This window comes from Planococcus citri, chromosome 5 (assembly GCF_950023065.1).
Source record: "Planococcus citri chromosome 5, ihPlaCitr1.1, whole genome shotgun sequence".
Classification (NCBI taxonomy): domain Eukaryota; kingdom Metazoa; phylum Arthropoda; class Insecta; order Hemiptera; family Pseudococcidae; genus Planococcus; species Planococcus citri.
Window position 1 is genome coordinate 24,328,600 of NC_088681.1, and position 24,496 is coordinate 24,353,095.

At 33.2% G+C, this 24,496-nt stretch overlaps 1 protein-coding gene across 2 annotated transcripts in view; it reads left to right on the forward strand.

Moving 5' to 3' along the window:
* Window positions 1–24,496, forward strand: part of Pli (E3 ubiquitin-protein ligase pellino) — a 43,557-nt gene that overhangs the window by 8,902 nt on the left and 10,159 nt on the right. For both annotated transcript variants that reach the window (XM_065369593.1, XM_065369594.1), the window contains 5 exons: window positions 10,655–10,784; window positions 21,948–22,049; window positions 22,179–22,376; window positions 22,475–22,663; window positions 22,830–22,928. In XM_065369593.1, the coding sequence (XP_065225665.1) occupies window positions 10,655–10,784; window positions 21,948–22,049; window positions 22,179–22,376; window positions 22,475–22,663; window positions 22,830–22,928 (718 nt within the window). The remainder of the gene's footprint in view (window positions 1–10,654; window positions 10,785–21,947; window positions 22,050–22,178; window positions 22,377–22,474; window positions 22,664–22,829; window positions 22,929–24,496) is intronic.

The window sequence follows — 24,496 nt, forward strand, 5'->3', positions numbered from 1 at the left end:
ACACACGTGTGCGTGTAATTTAGCAACTATGCGAGTACCTTCATATATAAGTAATATATGCATATTATACATTATTACGCATACGTACATATGTACTTCGTGTATAAAATTTTTGTACGCAATACTCGTAACCGTGTATGTAAACTCAAAACGACAACGAAGAGATGTAAAAAAAAAAAAATAAACATCATTTTACCCCAGCATCACCGCCAAATGCTATTTGTACATAGAGAATTCACTACACATAAAATGTACACATTTACTCAACTTATGATGCCTTTTAAAAACCATATTACGTACGCAAACGTAGGTAGCTAGCTTTGCGTCTGTATACTCCTACATACAAAGCTACCAACGAGGTATACTTTTCAATAATAAATCTTTAAAACGTACCCTCTACCTTTTCTCACCTGTGACACGGGGGTTTAATGCACATGACGTCGTCGTACCTACGTTTACAACGACCTCCAGCTCGGTCATGCACATGCGAATGTGTCTGGGGAGTTTCTTTTGGTCGGATTTTCCGTCGGAAAAATCAAACGCGCGTCTTACCTTACCTATTACCTATACCTGTCCTACCTACGTAGTCCAACGGATTTTTAAATGAGAAATACACGAAATCAATACCTAGTACTCGGGTAAATGAAATTTCGCCCTTTTGTTTGTTTTGTTCGAAATTCCAAGGTCACCACGTAAGCGATTGGAAAGCGAAATACGAGTAGCGTCGTAAACGATTGGAATTCTCGAAAAGATATTCGAGGAATTTCAAATCGGAATGAGCGAAATGCAAAACGGTTCGTTGAAAACGTCACTAAAAAATTGTTCTATGAAGTTGAGCTGAAAAATTTTTCTAGAAATATCTCAATTTTGTGCTCTGAAATTCCGGGCTTGTACTCGGTTACTTTTCAAGTAATCAAGTTACTTGAGTTACTAAAAGAAACTCTTGGTTGCTTTTTCAACATTTTGATTACTCGAGTTACTTTTTTCCTTTTTTTTGTGATTTTCAAAAATTCAAGTTTTTCATGCTACGTCTTGAAGAAAAAAAAATGTTCATAACACCAATAAATGAATATGTAATTTGCGAAAGTGTACACTGTTTTATTCTTTTCTAACTGGCTACACTGCCTTTTCAGCATTTTGATTGTAAAGCTCTAAGTCTTGCTTTCTGCCAAAAATACCTAAAAATCACGCTTTTTGTCAAAATTGCCAAAAAATCCCACTTTTTATCCAAAATTGTCCAAAATTCTCGCTTTTCGACCAAAATTGCGAAATAAGTGGTATATTTTTTTGCCAATAATTGCCATCAAGTCCTGCTTCTTGCTAAAATTGTAAAAGTCTTGCTTTTTTGCGAAAAACAAAAAACAAAATTGCTGACACTTTTTCCTCCGAAAATTTCAAGAAGTTCCCAAAAGCTATATTTTTTGCTTAAATTTTCCAAGTTTTGCTTTTTGCCAAAAAATGTTTCGTTTTTTCAAAATAATGACAAAAATTTATGTTTTTTTAGAAAGATGTTTAAGAATTGTCGCTGTTTTTGCAATAAATTCCAAAAGTCTCGCATTTTTTCAAAAATTTGCCAAAAGTCTCGCCTTTTTTGCAGAATTTGCGTAAAAATATCATTTTTTGCCTCCTAATAAAATTACCTAACAAAAGGTCCGGCTTTATACTGAAATTGGTAAAGACTTATGTGAATCGATGGGTGCAGAAAGGGGCTAAGTCCATTTTCGCACTTTTCAGGGATAACAAAAAACTGATTTATTTTAAAATCAAAAATTTTTGGTAAACATGCTTAAGGTCATTGAAAGAAGACCCCATTCACGTGCGCCGGCGCTGTTGCTGCCTAAACAAATGGGACTTGGACCCTTTCTGCACCCAATCGACAAAATTTCTTTTGAAATTGCTCGGGCACAAATGGGGCTTGATTCTACATCTAAGTATATCATTTAGACTGCTATCTCGTTTAAATTGACCAAAACCCCCTGAGGTATAAGACTTTGTGCCGAAGTTGTTAATTTTTTCATCATTTTTCAGTTCAGAGATTAACTTAAATTTCAAAAAATGATCTTCTTAAAAATGTTAGTTATTTTTCAAGGAATTTAAAAAATGTTACAAAAAAGTCATAAATGCGGATCCGCTCTTTTTCTGCGCCCAAATACCACTTTCCCGGCAGTTTTGCGGAAATCTGACATCACCAGTCAATCCGCCGTACTTTGAAACCCCTGTATCCGTGAAAAAAAAATTTCCAAAAATGTGACTTGTTCCCTTTCTGTTCCCACTGATTCATGTATAATGTACTTTTTGCTATAACTGTCAAAAATTCTCGTAATTTCAAAAAAGTACAACATTTTTTCTCTTTAGAAAAATGTCTAAAGAATTGTCGTTTCTGGCAGAAAACTCAAAAAAATACCATATTTTTTCCTAAATGGTACAACATTCTGTCCAAAATTACAAAAACTATCTTTTCTTATCAATAATTGCCACAAAATCCAGTTTTTTGCTAAAATTATCAAAACCCTGTTCTTTTTTGTCAAAATTCTCATCCAAAAGTCTTAACTGTTTTTGCCTTTTTTTTCTAAACTTAACAAAGTCTTGCTTTTTGTAAAAAATTTAGAACTTTGCCATAATATTGCAATAATTCTAATTTTTGCTGCCAAAAATTGCCAAAAAGTCTCGCTTTTTTATTATCTAAAATTTGCGAAACAATCCAACTTTTTAAAATTAAAAATCGGCACATGTCAATTTGTATTTTTTTTGCTTTTTGTTTTTTTGTCTTTTTTCTCTGCATACATTTTTTTTACGTTCTGGTTCTGCCTCTTTTTAGTTACTTAAGAGTTCAATCATTATTTTTTGGAGAAAAATTGAAAAATCTTACTAGTGAGGCTTCCCAACTTGCAAAACAAATGTTGAAGCGGTCCAACCTACTAGATCGAAGGAGCATGCATAAATATATCACCAGCCAAAATTTCAGGTGCTCGAGTACATTTTTCGAGTTTTGTGAATTTTTGAAAATCAAAGGGCCAAAATGAGAGAAAATCAAAATTTTACCAAATTGACCTAGAAAGTTAGGACAGATTTTACGACATTTTTTTTGGAAAACTGGAATTCTCAAAATCTTGCTGGAGACTCCAAAACGACTTGAAACCATCACCAGTCAACTCAGCATGTTGAAATTAAAGTTCATGAAAGAATTTCGGCTTTCCAATTTCATTTGGTAAAAAGTTGAGTGAAAATTTCAAGTTTCAAAAATCAACTGGAGGCTTCAGAACTGTTCAAAATAGTTCGAAACCATTTTCAATAGATGATTTGGCTGGTTGAAAATTAGAGTATGTTTCAAAATTCAGCTTTCTAGATGAATTTGGCAACATTTTGATCTTTTTCTCTTATTTTTGAATCTATTTTTTTTTTACATTTTTTTATACTGTGCGTGTATGATTTTTGAAAATTTACTAGAAATCGAAAAATGCACTTTAGCACCTGAAATATTGGGTAAAAATATTTTTTTGCATGTCTTTTCGATCTTGTTTTGTCGGGTTAAAAAATTGTTGTGCGAGTTGGGATACCTTCCTTGTAAGATTAAACTTCACTTACGAAATTGTAACCAAATTCAATCACTTTCTGAATTAATTTTTCATGCGTTTTATTGTGCTGGAAAGAGTATAACCTTTTCTGACATTTTTTCGGCGAGTTCAATTCATCGAAGTTTAGCTCGTATGATATGCATACGATATAGGTACTCGTATATTTGTATGTGTACGATCAATTCCATTCTTAGAGTTGAAAAAGGTAAAAAAAAAAAAGGATATAGAAAAACAACATTGAAAAAGAAGGAAAATTCTCTACGGTATTAACCACGAAAGTACTTCACCGTGTAGTTTTGTTTTGTTTCACTGAGCATAAGAAAAATTTTTATGGGATTTCTCAATGGTTATAGATACCGTATTACTGTATTACCTTCGCGAATCCCATCGTCCGTATGGTTATTATTGTTATACTCGTACGTAGGTACGTTACGTATTCGCATGTAAAGGTCGCTAGTGTTACGAAATTGGTCGAATAATTCGTTACATTTTCACATGGTTAGTGGGTTGGTTCGGTTTTGCGGAAAACGATGAGTTGAATTTGGAAAATTCGATATTGGATCCGCTTGTTTGTAAGAAACCTGCTATTTGTATAAATGTAAATTATTAAAAGATAGAAAATTTTCCACGTTATCATTGTCGTTGCATGCTTATTGCTTAGCTAGTGAATCAATCTCTCGATGAATTCCCCATATTCTATGATTTTTAAAATTTGGAAATGTTGAAAAAATTGGGCGTATTTATGGCGAAAATTGGGAATTTGTTTTAAAAAATTCAATTGGAAATGTTGGAAATTTCAAGTTTGAATTCCTTGTCAAATGAAAGGGAACTCTTATTTGAGGTTTTCGGCTCCGCGTTGTCTAAATAAAATTCTTGAAAATAGCACAATGCGGAACCTTTGTAAACATAATTTTAGCTGCCTTTACTGATTGCCCTAAGGGCCTTCTGAACAGCTCTGTAGTCTGTACTGTACTTACTTATGCAGTTTATTTCAACATCTGACATACTCAGGCAGACAGGCACCAGGCACAAAGCATCTCGACGCGAGCACGTGAGAAAAAAAGGTCAATTATACAATTGCAACAAATAAGAAATGTTAAGCGGTAATTAGCGCATATTTGTTTCGCTTCTCCTCCTCTTTCTCCTTCTTCTCCCTTTTTTTTTTTGACCAACATATAACGTAAGTATTTAAGCAGTAAGTCTCAGTAGGTATACATGCGATTGAAAACGCGTCATTATTCAAAGCTGATTTTTGAACTTTGAATGGCCATCGATGAGTTTTTATCTGCCACGTTATTATTTTATCATTTTTTCTGCTTACGTAATGAATGATGGATGAATGTTTTACGGGTTCTCGCCATGTCCCCTATAATCCAAAGTTGCTTTAAGGTTTGATACAGTTTTGTTTGCTCTGTATTTTCAATACATATATTTCTAATAGGTGATAAATCGAACGGTTTTAAATAAAGTCCTAACTTTATTTCAACCAGAATGTCTACCAGGTCGCGAAAGTCACGAAAAAGGACGCGAAAGTCGTGAAAAAGTCGCTAAAATTTGTTTATATCACATGGGCTATTGAAAGTTGGCCAAAAACTCCCTAACAAAAAAGTGTAAACTTTATTGGAAACCCGTTTTTTTTGTATTTTTTTCGTTGAAAAATGAGGGGGTACTGAAAAAAAGTCGCGAAAAAAAAGATCGCGAAAGAAAGGTCGCAAATATCAAATTTTGGTAAGAACCCTGTCAACTCATGCGTCCAGTTTTTTCTTCAAAAATAATTGACTTGTTTCGATTTTGAATGACTTTTTCGACTTGCTTCTGGAGTAAAAATGCCCCCCTCCGCATCAAAAACCCCTTGATTTTCAGCTTTGACATTTTTTTGCTCTTTTTTACGAGAGTTTTTGCTCGTTTTGTGATAAATTTTGCCTGTTCTAATTGGACATAAATCCACGTTAATTTTTAGGTTTCGTTCATTAAGTTTTTAAAAACAGGAATATTTTTAGTCTCACAAATTATTTCCTGAAAAATGTCACTATCCCTCCTGTAATAAGTATGAATAATATTACATTGACCGAATGATTTTATTTTTTTGTAGCAAACATATTTAAAATTTCAATTCCTCTGGCTGAATTTTTCATTCCAAAAAACTTCTGTATCGTACAGAGTGTAAGAGTAAGGATAGCTGAAATGGAGGAAAGAGGCAAAAAAAAAAAAACAGGTGACATTCCAACATGTGTTGATAATTTCACGAATCCAATTTCACAAATCTCCGCGCAAGGTTTTTATTTGTAATTCGCGAGTTAATTATTATAATTTGCTGTAGGCGAATTAGTGATTCGAAATGGTAATTTAAACAATGGCGACAAGTTACCACAATATTATATTTGCAGAAACGGAATACAGTTTACACATATACAATACATTCTACTTACTCGATATATTTAGCTAAACGTATAGGATAGGTACTCGTATATCTAACGATTCGAATCAATTTCACGATGATTTCTCCCCTCACTACCCTCTCCTCTTTTGATCCGCATGTATGAGAATATAATGAAAAGCGATTCTACATACAGGAGAGGAAAAATTAACGTTTATTAGGTACATTATATTGGTTTATCCATTCTCCTTTTTTTATTTCAGTGTATCGAGGGTTGAGAGAGTGTGAGTATAGGTAGAAATATACAAATTTCGTTGTGTGTTTTCGCTCTTACGCGTATTATTGACCCGTTGATTGGGGGTATGGTAGTCGTATATTTGGGCTAAAGCTCGAAAGTTGAATAATTTACGGATTATTTATTCGTGCGTTGGTTTACAGGTTGACGACGATGGCGCAGAGGTTTTTATGCAAATGGCACTCGTTATTATAAACATGACCGTTAGCGTTTTGGGAATAGCTTCGTATATATTGGAGTAGTTTTCCAAATTATTATGGAGTTTTAAACGTATATATAGCGTAATATTTTTCTACGGCGGCGGCGTGAGCCGAACTGTGTAGAACGGTATTTACATTATTTTGGCTTTTTCCACCTTTTTTTTCTGTTTCTTTTGTGAAACAATTTAAAGAACACGCGAAGAATAGAAGACTTGAAAGTGTATCGTACCTGTACCTGTACATACTTAGGGAAATCATTCTCGCGAACTGTTTAGAAATATATTGTACGAGTTGAAAAAAAAAATTAATGAGAATTTCTTCGAAAATTTACATCATTTTTTATTCTATACGATCGACGAATCAAGATGCAAAATCATTTCGGCGGGTTATCAAAGCGCGCGTGTCTTTTTTCTGCTAATTAATCGTAGGTACTAGGTACGTGTGTGTGTTATTCGTGCCCTATTTTTTATTAGTTGATATACATTTTATGTACGTGGTGTATCGGAAATGACTACTCGTTACTGCGACGATTATTTCGTTATCAGAAACAGTAGTTTACTGCATATGGTAGACGTACGAGTATACGAGTATAGATGACGAGGGTGTTATGCGCGGAGGCTGATGTATGTTTGTGTGTAGAACACGCGAGCATATAAATATGTCACCGGATATTCGCAAGTTTCCTGGAGAAGGGTTCGGCAGAGAGTATTAATTAGTTTCATAGATATTTTAGAAAAAATCCTAATGACCCAGAAGAATCGAGACTAAATGGTAAGATTTGGATTGATAACGTTAGCAGGAATATTTTTGGACTGGGCAGAAAAAAAAATTGAAACATTATACATTACTGAGCCACCAAGAAAAATGGCAGGTGTTGAATTTGATTTTTCTAGTGATTTACCAGACCATCAAAGTCATCAAAAAATTGTCCTTTTACCCCTCCCCCCTCCAAAAATACAAAATTATCAAAAATTGATCAAATATTCATAAAATTGAATGATAATTTGTCAAACATTCAAAAATACAGAAATTATTGTAAAATTATTATTAAATTGACCTCCCAGTTACTAAAAATTAAGATTACCTAATTATTAGTGAAAAAATTGAAATGAAAATTTGTTGTAATGCCATTGAAATAATTTATACTGGCATTGTGAAAAAATTGAGCAAAATATCACGAAAATGATACTTAATAACAAAAACTGTAAAATTATTATAGAAATGACTAACTTGAAAGTTACCAATGATCGATAGAATTTCACTAACACATAATAGCGTCATCAACTTCGAAAATGGGAAAAATCCTGACGTGATGGAATTTTTTCATTTTTTTCAGTGTTGATCAGAGGGAAAACCCTTCAAAAATCACCCTTAAAAGTTTAATTTTCAACTTACGTTAAAAGTTATCAAAAAGCCACCCTTTTTCATTTTTTCAATTTCAGACACAATTTATTTATTTATTTTTTTCATTTTTAGTCATTTTTTGGAAATTAAATTCATTTTTATGGTCCAAAAAAATCAAAAGTTGATCAAATCCATGAAAAGTTGGCTAAATTGATACAAAAATCGTCAAAAAGGTCAATTTAAGAATTTAACTTGAAAATTTCCTGAAATATTGTAAAAACTTCCAACGCAACGTATCGACTGAGTTACTGAAAATTAGCATGATTGCCATAAAAATAGATCACAAACAGTCTAAAATTGATCGATATGCTAATGTGTGCAAGAGTTATAGAAATTTAAGAGAATTTTCTTAAAAATTTGGAGAAAATGTTTAAAAATTGATGAAATACTTACTGCTGAATTTTTGTTGAATTATTGAAAAATGCGTTGCAAAATATTGCTGGATAACATTACACAGAATCACGTGAAAAAAAAAAAAAAAACTTAAAAATAGTGGAATTGACCTGAAAATGGTTGAAAATTTCAAGTGATAAAATATTTCAAAAATTGTATAAAATCAGTTAAATCACACGAAAGCACCTTAAAGTTTCAAAATTCAGCTAAATGTCTTCGATAATGATTAGAAGTGATGAAAAAACTCACAATGTTGACAAATTTTTCTAAAACTGAATACAAACATCAATGCGAATTAAACTCGACAATTATTACTAAAAAAAGTAAAATTAATTTCAAAGCTGAAAATGAAGGGGTTTTCAATGGGGAGGGGGGTAATTTTACTCCAGAAGCAAGTCAAAAAAGTTATTATTTTTGAAAAAAAAAACTAACCTAACCTACCAAAATTTGATATTTGCGACCTTTTTTTCGCGACTTTTTTGAGTTTTTGCGATCTTTTTTTCGCGACCTTTATTCCTTGAAATTATTTTTAGCAATTTTAAATTGACAAGAAAATGGTTTAAAATTGAATAAAAGTTGATAAAATTAATAGTCATTTACCAAATTGTATGCTTGGGCCAACCATGGAAAAATTGAAAAAGCATCGAAAATGCGCCATTATACATTTTTTGACTTTTGGTTTAAAAATTCAAATTCGGGTCATTTTTTCGAGAGAAACAAAATTCTGACCCTCAAAATTGATTCGTCTCTGCAGTTGAGAGCTGTTTCAAGGCCTCCGGTAGATTTTTGAACTTTGGAATTTCCAAAAATTCCATTAAAATAATATGAATTTGAATCGACAGAGAAACAGATTTTAAAAATTTTTGGTTGAGTTGATCAATAGTGTCGTCGAAATGGGTTTTCAGGATTCATTTGGGTTGTTTTCAAGGTGACTATCGAAACTGGTTGAAAAAGTCGGGAAGTCACGTGTCAGCTCATAAAGGAGTAAATGAAAATGAGGAATCTGCTCAAAAAATAAATCATCAGAAGTCGAAGAAATTTCCAAATCTTAATATTTTTCGAATTTTGACAAAAGTGATTGATTTTTTTTTATTGGGCATGGAGGAGGAGCAGGAGCCTAAAACACAGAAAAATTCAATAAAAAATAATGTCAAGATAAAGTCCTGCCCAGTGTTGCAAGTTGGGTAAACTTCAAAAACGCTATACGAGTAATTATGTATGTCTATGTGTCTATTTTTGTGATTTCCTTTCACAAATAAAAATTAAAAAATCCAGAGAACTTGCCAGAAGCTCCAAAATTTATCTAAACTGTACTTTTCTGTTCTGGTTTGATCAAACTTTGATTTTTTTTGAAGAGTTACTTAAATTTAAATTTTAAAAAATGTCTCTAAAATTGAAAAAAACAAAAAAATTTTGAACCTAAAATTTTGCCTTGTGACCTATTTTTGGATTCTCTTTCCATTTATGAATTTTTTTTTGAAAAAATATACGACAATAATAAAATTATAGATTTTTAAATCTTGTGAATATCAGTCGTGATTTTTCCCCCAATTTTATTAAGTGGATTTTTCAATCACATATAATGCTCCAAAAAGTACTATGTATTTTGATAATTTTCGAAATTTTTTTTTGTACCCCCTGAAGATAAAGGGGAGTTTTCGTACAGTTCATCGTTTTCAAATGCTGCGAAAGTTTATTTGCAAATTCTGCTACGTTAGCAATTGCAAATAATACAATATCGCTTTCAATGGGGTAATTTTCAGACTCTAAATTGTGTTTTGATAACATTTCGAATGTACATTTATTTATGTGAACTAATTCTTTCGCCATTACAACCATATAAAATGGCTATATTCGTGTACACAATAGTCAATAATGATTACTAAGCTATCCGATGTGTCGATACTACAGCCAAAAAATAGTCGAACCGAAAATTTTTACGAACCGTCCTTATTGTTGGCCATGATACACATTACCCAGTTAAACCATACCTATATATACAGCTCTAAAGCAGGGTGACAAAAAAGAGCTGACGCAGCGGATATACACTTTTAAAATCGTTACGCTATGCGGCTTTATATGTATTATTCGCTTATCTCATTATTGAAATCGAAAAAAGCTCGCGTGATCGAGGTTTTAACCGACGTAATTTGTTAGCAGCTTTTTTCTTTTCACGCCCGTTTACCCTTTAAATTATTCAAATTAAGGAAATAGAGGAAACTTTTTTCCCATATTTTTTTTTCGCATTTTATTTATTTCGAAGTGCTTTTTATAGTGTGTGTTTATTTGTACTCGTACTATGTAGGTTATTGTGCCTGCGAAACGTTGAATTGTTAATAGCGTACGAAGATTTGATTTATAGCTCGCGAGTCTTTCTAATTAAATATGATTTTTATTTTTTCTGTTGCAGATATAATGGCCATTTGCCAAATGGAGATCGTGGCAGAAGAAGAAGTAAATTCGTATTGTATAAAAGAAATGTCCCAAATGGTGTGAAAAGATCGAAACATTATGTGGTCAGGACACCACATTCAACTCAAGTGAGTCCAATTTTGAATTTTTATTTTATTTTATCTAGAATGAATATTGAATATCTATCTAGATTGTACTTCTTTTCCTGCCGTGATAATCGAAGAGTCTGATTTGGTTACGATGAAAAAACAGATTATGACACGAGTATTGATATTGGATTCATTTCTAGTCAAAATAGAACGAATTTTCGACCCGGTGCAAACAAATTTTAAAAAGGATGTCCGTACATTTTTTCAGATTTTTTTCATCAACTTTTTTTTTCATTTTTCTGCCAATTGTTTATTCATAGAAAATGAATAATGGAGAGATTGAGAGGGCTAAAAATAATTGCATATTTGATAACTTTACTCCTTCTACGCGAAGTATTTTTCAACTTTTCGGTGGACAGATGCAGGTCATATTTCATTGGTTTTGAAAATTTTTGAAATCGAAGTTCGATCATTTTCTACGTTGAATTTTGTTAGCAAAAGTTTTTATTTATTTTTTTCTTTCAATAAAAAAAATCTTCCTTATTTGTAAAATGACACTTAATTAGCTGGTGTGCTGCCTTTTTATAATAAATTAAAAATTTCAAAGACATTCTTAAGAAGTTTAATAACTGAGCTTAAAATAACCCTTCTCGGCGAGTAGGTTGAGTATTATCGATGCAAAAGAAAGCGAAAGAAAGAGATGGAAGAAAAAAGGCCACGTGTCGCACGTTTCAAAGCTTCGATGTAAAAATAGACGAAAAAAATTTTCAAACCAGGTTCTCGAGTCTGAACCGAAGTCGTCGGTATTTTCGCAACAGAAAATTGCAGCTTTGGGCTCGTAAATCGATGTACGTAGGTTTATTTTTCAATGTTTATTGTACCCACCTTACATTGGGAAATACCTTATACCGCAAGTTTCGCCATTTGCGATGAAAATTGTCGCAACGTATGCGAATTTTATCATCGATAAAGTATCCCTGACTCGACTATTTTACCCTTGAAAGACGTACAGATGATTAGAATGGAACCTACTTTTTTCCTACCCTTCTCTTTTTTGACCTATTACTTTTCCTGGTGATCGTTTTTGGTTCAGTTTCAGCTTGGCTCGAATATCTATCTCGTTGTGTGTTCGTGTAGAAATTTTTCTATCGGTTACTCGACGAATGTAAACGTTTTGGGTGGGAGAGTGGGGAGGGGGGAATACGTACAATTTACTTGGAAGTAAACGAGAGATAGATTACGGTGTATTTTACGTTCGAATTTCGAAAGAGTTTTGCAGCAGCTTGAACGATATTTGAGCTCGAGGGTGAAGTACGAGGTGCAGGGTTCTCTGTTGTCTGCGTGAAGTGTGTTTGTATATTACAAAGTTGGTGGTAAAGGGCCAAGGGATGTGTTGTGTTTACGTACGTGCAGACTGTACGGTCCATGGGGGTGTATTGCGTTGTTGGCGTATTGCTTAGTATCGTGTTCGGTGTGTACCCTGCCCTACTCTACCCTATACTAGGTGCCTTGCGATCAAATGTACTACACATATGTGTACATACGATATGTATACTCGACACTCGTATATAGATATGATATAAAATTAAATCGACGAAGAATAATAAAATTGCATACCGTACGTCTATAAATGTATGCGGCGTACACGCGGGGACCTTATCGATTAGTGGCGTCGTGGAAATTGGGTCAAAACGACGTATTATAGGATGCAGGACGACGGTTTTCTCTACACCGTGTGATGCTGGTGCGTTCGACTCGAGAGAGAGAATGAACAGGCGGAGTAGAATCTCTCCATCTTGTTCTCTCGGTCTCTCCGTATACTGTTCCTCTATATACTAATGTACTGTATCTTTGTTTGGCGCATTCATAAAGCAAAGCTGTGCTCGAGAGTCGAGATAGTGGCACTGGCTTTGGCACTGGCACTGGCAGTGGCGTAATTCAAGAACGTACTGGGACTGGCACAGGCGGGCAGATCGAAAGGGTAGATTCGCCTCATGTACACCTTTTTATACGTAAGCCCAACGCCGAGCATTATCCGTGTCAAGGTTCGCCGACGTATTGTGACTGGAGGAAAGGAGCACAGCGCGGTAAATTTGGAAAATTAGAACCGCGCGCGGGCGGATAACCTTAACCAATGTCATGACGTAAAGAATTTTTCGATTCGGCCTTTTTTTTTTCGATGCTGCGTCCCTACTGTCTTTTGAATGGCGCGATTATCCCTGTGTTTTGAGGTGCTGCTCGTCTCATCGTAGCATCGCATGCATCCTACTGGAAGGGATGACCTAAAGCTGAACGTATCTGTGTTAAGTGTGTCGTAGAGGTGATTTTGTGTCGACGAAGGGGCTGAGGGAAGATGCTGGAGTCGACTTTGGCGTCATTCAGGTGTGTAGGTGGACCTATGGTGGCTATGGTTACATTGATGAGGTAGTTTAGGATACATTTTTTCATTTTTTTTTTTTTTTGGCGAATTTTCTATCGAAGAGCAGACCAAGTTGGTACTTGAATAAACTGATAATATTTTGAGCGGAATTAAAAGTAACTCCATCTATAATAAAAAATTGAATTTATAATTTTCTCTTTAAAATTTTTCAAAATTTTCGGAAAAATCGATGAATTGAAAAACAAATTTTAACTGGAAATCTTGAGTACTCGAATACACTCAAATGTTGAAGTAATCGAGGTTCATATCCCTAGAAAATTTGATTTAAAAAAAAAAAGAATAATAGTAATGAAATCTATCCATTTATGATTTGAAGCAAAGGGGGAAATTTTTCAATTTCCAACTAAAGTGTTTATTATGAAATAATCAACTTTTGAACACGTTTTTTCAAATATTCTGCTCAGTAGAAAGAATCCTTTCTGATGGAATGGCGCAATGATCTATCTCTATGGAAAATTCTTTGCGAAATTCTCTATTTAGGGCTGCAAATCGAAACTCTTTACTTACTCGTCATGGTGGTTGGGCCACGCGAGCTTAAAGTTTCCAGCCAAAAAATGATTTTTTCATGCAACCCAATCCCTGAAACTCGTCTCTGAGACAAGGCAAACATGCTTTCATGAATTCAAGGTTGGTAGCCTATGTCACCATATTGAAAAGAGTTTACTTTAAGATCATACTTACACTCTGAATATTTTTTCTATGAACACTTCAGAAATTGGTGAGTAGATTTTAAGGCTGACTTACTCTAGATGTTCCTTTTGGGTTGATTTTTCGAATATTGGGCTACCAAAATTAATCTTTCAGTTGATCTGGAAAAATACCCGAGAAAAATTATTGAAACCGACATTTTTCTGAAAGCTTCAGTGCGATTTGAAAGGTGAGGTCAAATATTGCATTGTTGGAGGGGGGGAGGAGAGTCTAAAATATGTTGAAAAATCGGAAAAAGTTTAGATTTTTAAAGCTTTCAAATTTTCAATAATATTTTGGAATTTTCACTTTGAAAATTTGCCAAATCATGAAATCAACAACTTGTGCAGCTAAAAATGCGTTTTGTGAAGTTTTTTTTTCAAAAATCCAAGTTTTATACATTTTGAAGCGAATAATGGATTTCAAAAAATAGCTTTAGCTTGAAAAAAAAATTTTAAAACTCCTTAAAATTGGACCGGAATAGGTTATCAATTCAGCATACATATTATGGATAGTTCAATTTGATAGATTTATTTCTTCATTACGGACGGTGATTTTTTTCTTTTCATTTCGTGAGGTTTTTTTTACTCAATTTTTTACGAGAAATGAACAAAACCGTGTTTTATCTTGCAATGAGATCGTTCTCAGCAAATTCTTTTACATATTTACTTCTCCAAAATGAAAAATGGTAATTTTTTGGACACTGTTACAAGATGTGAAGGAGAGGGTTGAAGAGGAGCTGTATAGCTACAGAACAATTACACCTCGAATTTTCTTATAAAATATTGACTTCGATTCGTGATTTGATGTACAACTACGTCGTCAAATTATGCATATCAAAATACATTTTTGCTACGTTTTTTTTTCCAACTATATATCTAATGTCAATAATTATTTTTTATAAGCAGATTACATATTTTAAAACCCTACTCAAAAAAGCTTTAAATTCACAGTAATATAAATCATTAAAAAAATATTTAAACAGTAAAATGAGGGTAAAATTAAAAAAATTCAAAAACAATGTAAAATGATTAAGTTTGTCAAAAATGCTGTAAAAAGTAATGAAAACATCCTAAAATTGTGAAAAAAAATTTTAAAGCGTTAAAACCACTTTTGTTTATCAAAAAATGATGAAATTTCAGCGAAATATTATCGAAAATGTATGAAAAAGTATTGAAAACGCTCTAAAATGATGTAAAAATATTCAGAAAAAAAATTAAAATCACTGTAAATTACCTTCCTACCTTCTAATTGTGAAATTTTACTAATTTCAGTAAAATGTGGCAGAATTTTGCAGCACTTACGTAAAACATTGTTGAAAATGTTTCAAAATACCAAAAAAAAAAAAAACTGTCAACGAAATACTCTGTTAATTCTTCTGAAATTTCGTAAAGTTTTCCAAAAATCTGAGAAATTATGTAAAATTACTTTTAAAAAAATAAATTATAAAATCATTGTAAATCAATAGAAAATTATGACATTGTAAAATTTTTCAAAAATATAGTTACGTGAAAACGTGTCGAAATATCTACTGAGAATATGGGAAATTAGTCGTAAATGAATAAATGAAAAATTTTTTCTTTAAAAATCAATAAATTTTTCATTTGGAAAATCTTCTGATAATCGTGTTGAAATACGAGTAGGTTCAATTGATCGAAAAATTGTTTGTTTAAAATTTGTCAGAAAGTAGACTATAATTTAGCTAAAAAAAAAGCTGTTGGTTATGTTCAGTTTTACACAAATATTAATTAAATACACACGAAATTGTACGAATACTTTGATGAAATCGAATAAGTTTCATATGAGAGAATATTTTCCCATCGAATTAAAACAATTTTCTTTCCCCAAAAACTCAGTTTATGATTTGAAACCTTATATTTTGATATCAATTTCCTGTCAACATAGAATAAAGAATATCCAAAAAAAATGAAAATACCTACCTGGCATCTTCCAAAATATTCTTCAAAAATATATAATTTCCATTACATTGACATGAATTTCTCAAATTTGGTTTAAAAAAAGGTCCAAAAATAGACGAAATTTGCCTCATAGTATAGTATAATTATGCGTCGGGGGAGGGGGCATTTTCCTGAGAATTGTCCGATTTCATGTACATACTCGTATATCTGCTTTGTCATCAAAGAGAAAATTCGATAACGTTTTTGCCACTTGGACATTTTTTTTTCGTCACATACGTGCTTCAACAATCAACATTGAAATTTTCCATGAATAACAAGCGAAGAGCAAGCGAATAGCGTGGTTATTTTTATGGCAATATGAGTAGGCCATCCAGATAATACGTATAATATTTTGCACGATGGAAAGTGACAACGAAAACGTTTCGTATTATTGATAGAGAAAAGTATGTACTATAAAACTCCTGTTACCTGGTTTCATTGTTTTTTTTTCTTCATTGAATTGTTCGCTGTATAATGGTTTGTTCGTCGTCGACGTCCGCGTCGCGTCGTGTTTTCGTCGTATATTGTATTTGTATACCAGGTGTCCCAGGTTTGTTGCGGTTGATCGTGTTTTTAGCAATGGAATTGCGAAGTTTGAAATGATGCTTGATGAAGGGGGTAGCTTGGAAAATTCAATCTTGCATTTTGATTTCTGCTCTTTGAGACTCATTCCGAACTCATGTATCGATCTAATGGGATAATACGTGGGGAAAATGAAGGATGATTTTTGCTGAAATGTCTGAGAAATTGCTCAAAATTTTCAAACAATTTTTCAAAAATTTGTTCCATATTTTCATATTTTGTTTGAATGTACAAGTATTTTTTATTCATCATTTTTCAGATTTTTTTCTACTTGAAATTTTGGTACCTATTTTTTTTTAAAAACGTGTTTAATTTTTAGATTTGATCCCTCCTCCTTTTGCAATGTCCATCAGTTATTTGAAGTTTTTGTTTTTGGTTGTGAAAATTATTGAATTTTCATGATTTAATTTCTAGAACTTTGAACTCTTATGACCCCCCTCGAATTTTGAACCGAGACCATGTGCGTCTTGTCTTTTAAGTGTTTTTTCATCTTTCTCGACAAATTCTTTCAAAATTTAATGGCTTTCCGGCCTATTCATAAGGGACACCCGGTATTTAACTCTTCGTATAGTCGTACTACAAGTATATCGCAATACGACAATACTTAACGTCGTTTCTTGCAAACTGCGAAGCAGAGAAGCAGGCAAACGACCGAGCTGAATGATTATTAAACGTCGCAGTATACTCTTATGTGTATGTCGATGCTGTTTATATTCGTATTCGTGCTCAGCTCCGTGTAGTATTTGTACTTATTTATTTGTACGTAATACCACCACTTACATGCGTAATACGTATACATTGCTGATATACGGTATGTGTGGAGCTATTGCGATGGAAATTAATAGCTTCGAATGGTATGGCGATGAGGCTGCGGGAGGGTATCTCGGACACGTGAAAATTTCACGTCGTTTCATTTCAATTCATCGGACTGGTCGGTGGTCGGTCGCGACGCCGCCGTCCGCAAATGAAAATGAATGCGGGAAATTACGTCGGTCGTCGTCGTTGTTGGAGAGTTTTCTCGCTTAGTGGTCTTCCCGGTGCCCTTGTGGTGTTTTTTCTTCTTGACCGAGTGCCCGCCAATGTATATCTCTGCTTCTGCTGCGGTCGTAGAAATCTTCTTCAGTTCCTGTTTCTACGAGTTTCGTACAGAAAACGTACCTAGATTATCTAACTGAAATAGGTGTTTATTTATTTTATTTTATTTTTTCAAGCTAACGAGTATAGGTAGGTAATTTGAAAAATAAAAAATACCAAAAAGCGAATATTTTCATTGGCAGGTATTTTGAATTTTTCACTTGTTCGCAGAATAATTGAAATTATTCGACTGAAAATGGAAACGAGACGAACGAGTATTTCATGGTATTTCTTGTGGTTCACCCTGCTAGCCGATCATCCTTTCTGGTTACTATTGAGCAAACCGATGGGCTAGTTCATCATTAAAATTTCACGAAATTAGAAAGGCGGTTAGATGACCTTCGTTTGTCGATTATGAAGCGAATTTAGGTGTGATGAATTTTTAAAACCAACAGATTTTGGTCGCGAAAATGCGGCCAAACGTCACGTTTCTATATTTACGGATCAATTGTACTGTATTTGAATTCGTGGCGAAAATTTACCCCCGTCCCGGCGCGGAAGTTTTGGTTTTGAAACTTAATGCGGGTACAGTTCGATGCTGAGAATAAGGTCTTTTGGGTCGTCGAAACGAATTAAATACGTAGATTATAGTACTGCAGTGTATTATTATTGGCATATTTTTTTCTAGTTAACGAAATACGTTGGAAGTGGGAAAGTGTTTCGTATTATGTGATTTGTCGAAATATTTTCAAAAAAGTGCAGTTAAAATGGGGAACTTTACAATTTTTTGAGAAAAAATTAAGTGAACGAATTCTGAATTAAAATTTGTAATCTGAATTGAAATTAGGTTATGTCATAAGAACATTTGCGTGTTTTTTGAATTTTGTTAGAGAGCTTCGAAAATTAAAAAAAAATATTTTGGAAAAATATTGAAATACTTAGTTTGAAAATGTTCCGTCTGACGAGACAACCCATTGACCTTGGAATCTCCAATCAGAACGAAATTTGGAGAGGTTTAAAGAGGACCTCTTGAAACCCCCATCCCCCAATTTTCAGCTGCTGAAGTTGATTCTTTGATTTTTTTCTTTTTGATTTTCTTACTTACTTATTGTAATTAATAAATTCAAATTGAAAAAATTGGTTTTCTGAGGGGATCTCGGATCCCGGATCCGACCTATGGCCCTATCACTCGATCCGGTGTTAAACACAATATACCTATGTAGTTACCTACCTTTCGATCAAAATCCGAAGAATTAAAATTCTTTACTTGAAGAGAAAAATGAGATTTATGTTTGAATTATGAGTTCAAAAACTTCTTTAGCTTATTTTTCTTTTTTAAAAGATGAAAGTAAAATTTTTTTCGAACTTCTGAAGTGCATATGACGCAGAGATACAGAAATTTTTTCATTACTAATACTTGGAAAACAAAAATTTCAAAAAATCGTCAAAAATCGAAAAATCAACTATAGCAGTTGAAAATTGGGGGGGGGGGGTGGGCGTTTTTAAAGGTCCTCTTTCTACCCATCTATCTTTCCACTTGAGTATCCTAGATTTATTCCAATAAAAGATTCAGAAATCAGAAAATTTTCTTGTGAACACTGAAAATTGAAAAAAAATTGAAGAAAATCCTATTTGGTGGTGGAAAATAAAACAATTGAGAAAAATTCCATTTTTTTGAAAGAAAAGTTAGAACCTAAGTGCTATGAACAATTTGTGATCAAATGTGTAAAATACTCCGTATTTTTTGACTAAATCGAATCAGGGATGAAGCTGGATGAAAAAGTAATATTTTGGGAAATGGAAAATAAAAAATACATTTTCAACAGAAAACAACAAAAAAATGAAGAAATCCTATTGACTAGAAGTTTAGTGCCTTCGAAAAAATGCAATGAAAAATTCATAATTGATTGAACAATGCTTGAATGAGTCAAATTTGAAAAATTAAAATAAAAATTACAAAAAATTCTATTCAGTTTCGAAAACTGAAAAAAAATGTACCTAACTGATAAGCGTTTGAACATTCGGAATCGAAGATTAAGTTGGGTCTTCTAATTTTGCGCATTTTTCTCAGAAGTTTTTTTTTTCAAATTGGTCTTGTGTAATAATCACCATAATTTCTGTTTGAACTTTCAAGGAGGGGGAGGAGGGGGCAAGTTCGTATTTTTCATACATTTCCATACTTGGAAGACTCATCTATTAAAACTGATCAAATTAAAATTAGGGCTACATAGATCGATATGAGATGCTCAATCGGTAATTGAGTGAAATATGAAAAGCTCAAAATTAGATTTTCATAGTAAAATCTCAACTTTTCACGAGGAACATCAAAGTTTAAAACCGTAATTTAAAAATCTGAAAGGTTACAGCGAGACCTTTTTTCAGTTTTTGGTCAACAAACTAATTTTCAAGATAGAATTTCAACACCTTTGAAGATGCAAGACAAAAGGCCCTAATTTAGATCAAAATTCAAAAAAATCTACTTAATGAAGAATATTGTATTGATTGCTATATTAATAAATTAGATGATTTTTTCGATCGACTCCTCTTAGTCTTAGTCCTCGAGAAATCAAAAATTAGATGTGACGCATCATTTTTCAGGACTTTGAGGACAGTGAGTTCGAATACATCCTTATTTTTTGAATATGTAAAAGTACTGTATTTTTTCTCAGAATCATTGATTTAAAATTTTTTGAAAACCTCAAAATGAATTAATTGGTGAAAATTAAAAAAAAAAAAATGTTCATTTTGTACCTCAAAAGATAGCAACACTTGTTAAATTAATACTTGTAAAAATTTTACCGACAAATTCCAACCGGTTCAAAAATATTTTTTTTCTGGGGGGGGGGGGTGTAAGCTAGATAAAAAAAATAACGAAATGCAAAAAGTACTGTAAAAATACTGCAATTCTTCGGGGAAATTTTGTTAGACACCCTGAAATGAAAATCAATACCTAGTTCTTTAAATTTGGAGACCTCAAAATAGTAATCAACAAGTCCAACCAGATTTTTTTGGATTTTTTAAATTTGTTTTCAAATGGGAAGGAGGTTGGTTTACTTTCTTTTTTAAATGATTTTTTTCAAATTTCAGGAGGCCAAAATTGGAATTTTTTCAGATTTCAGAAAGCCAAAATTGGAGTTATATTTCTTTTTCTATTTCAAAAAATGGGGGTGGGGGTGAGGGGTTAGTTTCTTTTTTAATTCTTTTTTTCAAATCTTGAGAATCCAAAAATTGGAGTTGTATTCTTTTTTCAATTCAAAAAATTCTCCTCGTTTACTCAATGAAAATAAGGGAAAGTGGAAATTCTGACTCATACACCCCTTCTCCCCAATCAACGAATTGACATTTCTTAACATGCCTACGTAAAACATTCGAGCTGAAATTAATAATAAAATTAATTTGGAATTCAGCTAAATGGACGTGGGTAGCAAAAAGAGCACCAGCAACTATTTAATTTGTCTCTTTATTGCAAAAGCACTCGTAGAATGGAAAGAAATCGATGATAATTAACAAGCTTAATTTAAACATAACCCTGAAATAAAGAGGCTTTGAAACCTCATTTCAAGTTATACAACTTTGTGCTACCTACTTTTTTTTTTTTTTTTTTATAAAAAATGAAAATGAAAGGGAGAGTGAATTTGATATTTCAGAGTCAGTGTTCTTATCCTGCTTCGATGGAAATTCTTTTTCGTGGTTCAACGGTTTGAAATAATATTCGCCAAGGGTCATTTAACATCGTTTGTATATTACCCAATGCTTCATCTACAAGGCTCCGAATCTATTCGCGTATTTTTTTTCGCAATTTCGTAATTATATTAAAAAAATATTGATTTTGTTGTTTTGTTGAAAAATAAAAAGATGGTGTTGATGGGGTAGGATGGGGGGGGGGGTGGGGGGTCAAAACATAAATCAACACATGGCGAATTTTTTTAGAGTAAAAATCCTTCGATATTTGGTAGAAATACTGCAGTTATTTCGTAATATTTCAGGCGTGTATAACAATGATGAAAATGCGTTGAAAAACAAAGCATCATCTCGGATGATCGTTCGTTGTCGCTAGATTCGGCGCGACTTGTAAATGAAAATACGGTATTTTTGGTTCAGAATGTAAACGAGTATAGGTCAACGTTCGGCGGCATTGTGTCGTTACAATCACGACGATGCAGGCGACGACGACGGCACAGTATCGTTTAGCCAAATAATTCGGGTTAATATAAAATTAACGCTAATGTAGAACGTTAATTAGGCCTATTTTTTTCGCTTTCGAATCATCGTCGTCATCTTTCACCATGTGCTGTGTCGCTACCGAAGCCATAGACTCTTCGATATGATTTTACGTATAGTTTTTCTCGATATAGTACACTTACATTATTATTAGTCTACCTATAGATATATTTAACATCGTCGTACCACGTGTAATTTCAGGTCGATTAATTTTTTTCTCATTTTTTTCTTCTGTTATAGGCCATTTTGAACACCGAACAACATTCGATATCGTATACTATGTCCAGAAATCAAGCAGTTATTGTAGAATATACACACGATGAAAATACAGATATGTTTCAAGTATGTCACTCGTGTCTAAGTCTATAGCTGGGAAAAAGCGAACGTCCTTGATGGGACTCGAGTATACGTTTTTTAATATCCTTTTTTATTGTCAACATTTTTTTCTCTCTTTTTTTGCTCGTCGTGTAGATTGGCAGATCGTCAGAACCTCCGATAGATTTTGTGGTATTGGATACGGTGGCCGGTGATAAAAATAAAACCGACAATAAAGTATTGGCCAGTACTATATCGCGTTTCGCTTGCCGAATTTTATGTGATCGACATAATCCATCCATTGCTCGTATATATGCCGCTGGTTTCGACTCATCGAAAAATATATTTTTAGGGGTAAGTATTTCGAGCGAAAGTTACCTACACACGACACACGTGTGTTGGAAAATAAATCTAGGCGTTATTTTAATCTAATTCCATCTATCTTTCTGCAGGAAAAAGCCACAAAATGGGAAACAGGACACGATATGGATGGACTGACCACAAACGGAGTGCTGATTATGCATCCGCACGGCTGCTTTAGCGATGGCAACGCCACGTACGGAACTTGGCGCGAAGTCTCCATCGGTGGTGCTATTTATAGTTTAAGAGCTTCTCGATCTGCTCCTGTCAAAGGAAACTCCGTTAGTATAGATTCTAAATTGTCAATTTATTTGTAAAGTTATCGATATAAGTAGCGGCTCGATTGATGCTATACGAATAGGCTGTTGTCTGTTGAGTGCTCGAGAGTACTCGAGTATTTTCGTAACTTTTTTAATTCTTTTTTTTTTTTTTGTATCCCTTGTACAGGTCGAAGGTGTTACCAATATATTACAAGATGGTACGTTAATCGATCTTTGTGGCGCGACTTTACTTTGGAGGACGGTCGAAGGACTGAAGAAATCACCAGTAAGTGGTTCTTTTGCGGACCCCTGACCCAAGTCATTTCTTGCGATAGGCGAGGGTTTTTTTTTGCAGAGGCAAAGGAATTTGAATAAATCATGTTCTGATACTTGAGATATCGACTAGGACAGGGAGAAAGGGGAGCAAAAGCAGTGATGAGGTTATACTTGATCACTCAAGGTGTAAAAAAAATTCAAATCAACGACAACTGTAACATTGATTTTTCTCAATTTTCTGATCAATGTGCATTTTTTTCACGTTTCCACAAAAATCACATTTTTTTTTTAAATTTTTCGATTAGAATTCTTCTCTTTTTGCTTGGAGATCAATTTTGTCAATTTTGACAATTTTGGGCTTTCCTCTTCTTCCCTCTGCCCATTGTGGGATAATCTTGGTACATGTTCTAGTACCTTTTGGAGTCAGTACATTCAATGAGAGGAGAGGGATTCAAAATTGAATGTTTATTTTTTTCAAAATTTGATTTTTATAAAAAAAAGTTATTAGTTTGTAATCCAATTTTGTCAAACCCCCCCCCCCCCATGACATACTACTCCATCAAATCTTAATTTTTCGGATGAAAAGTGAATTTTTTCAATTTTTAAAATCAATTTGCAATTCTCTCCGAAATTTTTCTCAAAGAAATGTGATAATTTTTAAAAATGCTTCCAAAATTCAATTTTTTTCAACAATGGTGAGAAAGGGAATTGTTAGTACTCGTCTCCTGTGGCTTGTGTCGAATATTTCTGTTCTATTGGTGTGTTTCAATTTTATTAGTACTAGTGGGAGGAGGAAAATTAGAGTAGATTTGTGTGTAAAATATTCAATGATAAGGAGGGGGTGGGGATTGAAATTCATCTGCTCTAGATATTTTCATACTGGACTCTCCTTTTAAAAATTTAATTTGTTGAGCTCTAAAATGTACTTTTCGGGTGAAGGAGGGGAGGGGAGCTGTTTTTTTCTTTTCTCACGACATTGTTTAAGTCTTCAGAATTGAATTAAAGTGGGTACGAGGGAGGGGGCGAAGGGGATTTCGCGAATAGGTAGAGAGCTAGATCAGCAATGATGTTGAAATAATTGATAGAAAAAATAGTACATCTTGAAGTAGCAAAATAAACAGGGTTGCCATTTTTTAATGTTGAAAAATCTGTAAATTTTTGTATCTTTTGACTGCAAAGTGGGAGAATTTTCAATTTTTCCAATTCGATTTTTTTTTTTTTTTTTGAAGTAGAAAAGGAGAATGGGATTTGACCTAGTTGTATAAAATTGTCTTGACAAAAATTGATTGAAATTATTGTCAAAAAAAATTATTACGTGTGAAAAATACTGATAAGTTTTTTTTAGAATGTTCACCAAATCATTTAATAAGCAGGCTGCCTGTATTTTTGTGGCATTTTTTTACACATTGTAAGTCCTTTTAAATTCACAATTTCGTCTGCTATTTTTTGAAGAGCTTACTTGGGAATTTCAGGCCAATTGAATAAATATTCTACGCAGAAGTTTCTCTTGTAAAGAAAACAAATTGTGAAAAATTATCTAATTAAAAAAAATCACAAGCTTTGCCACGAGTTGAACTA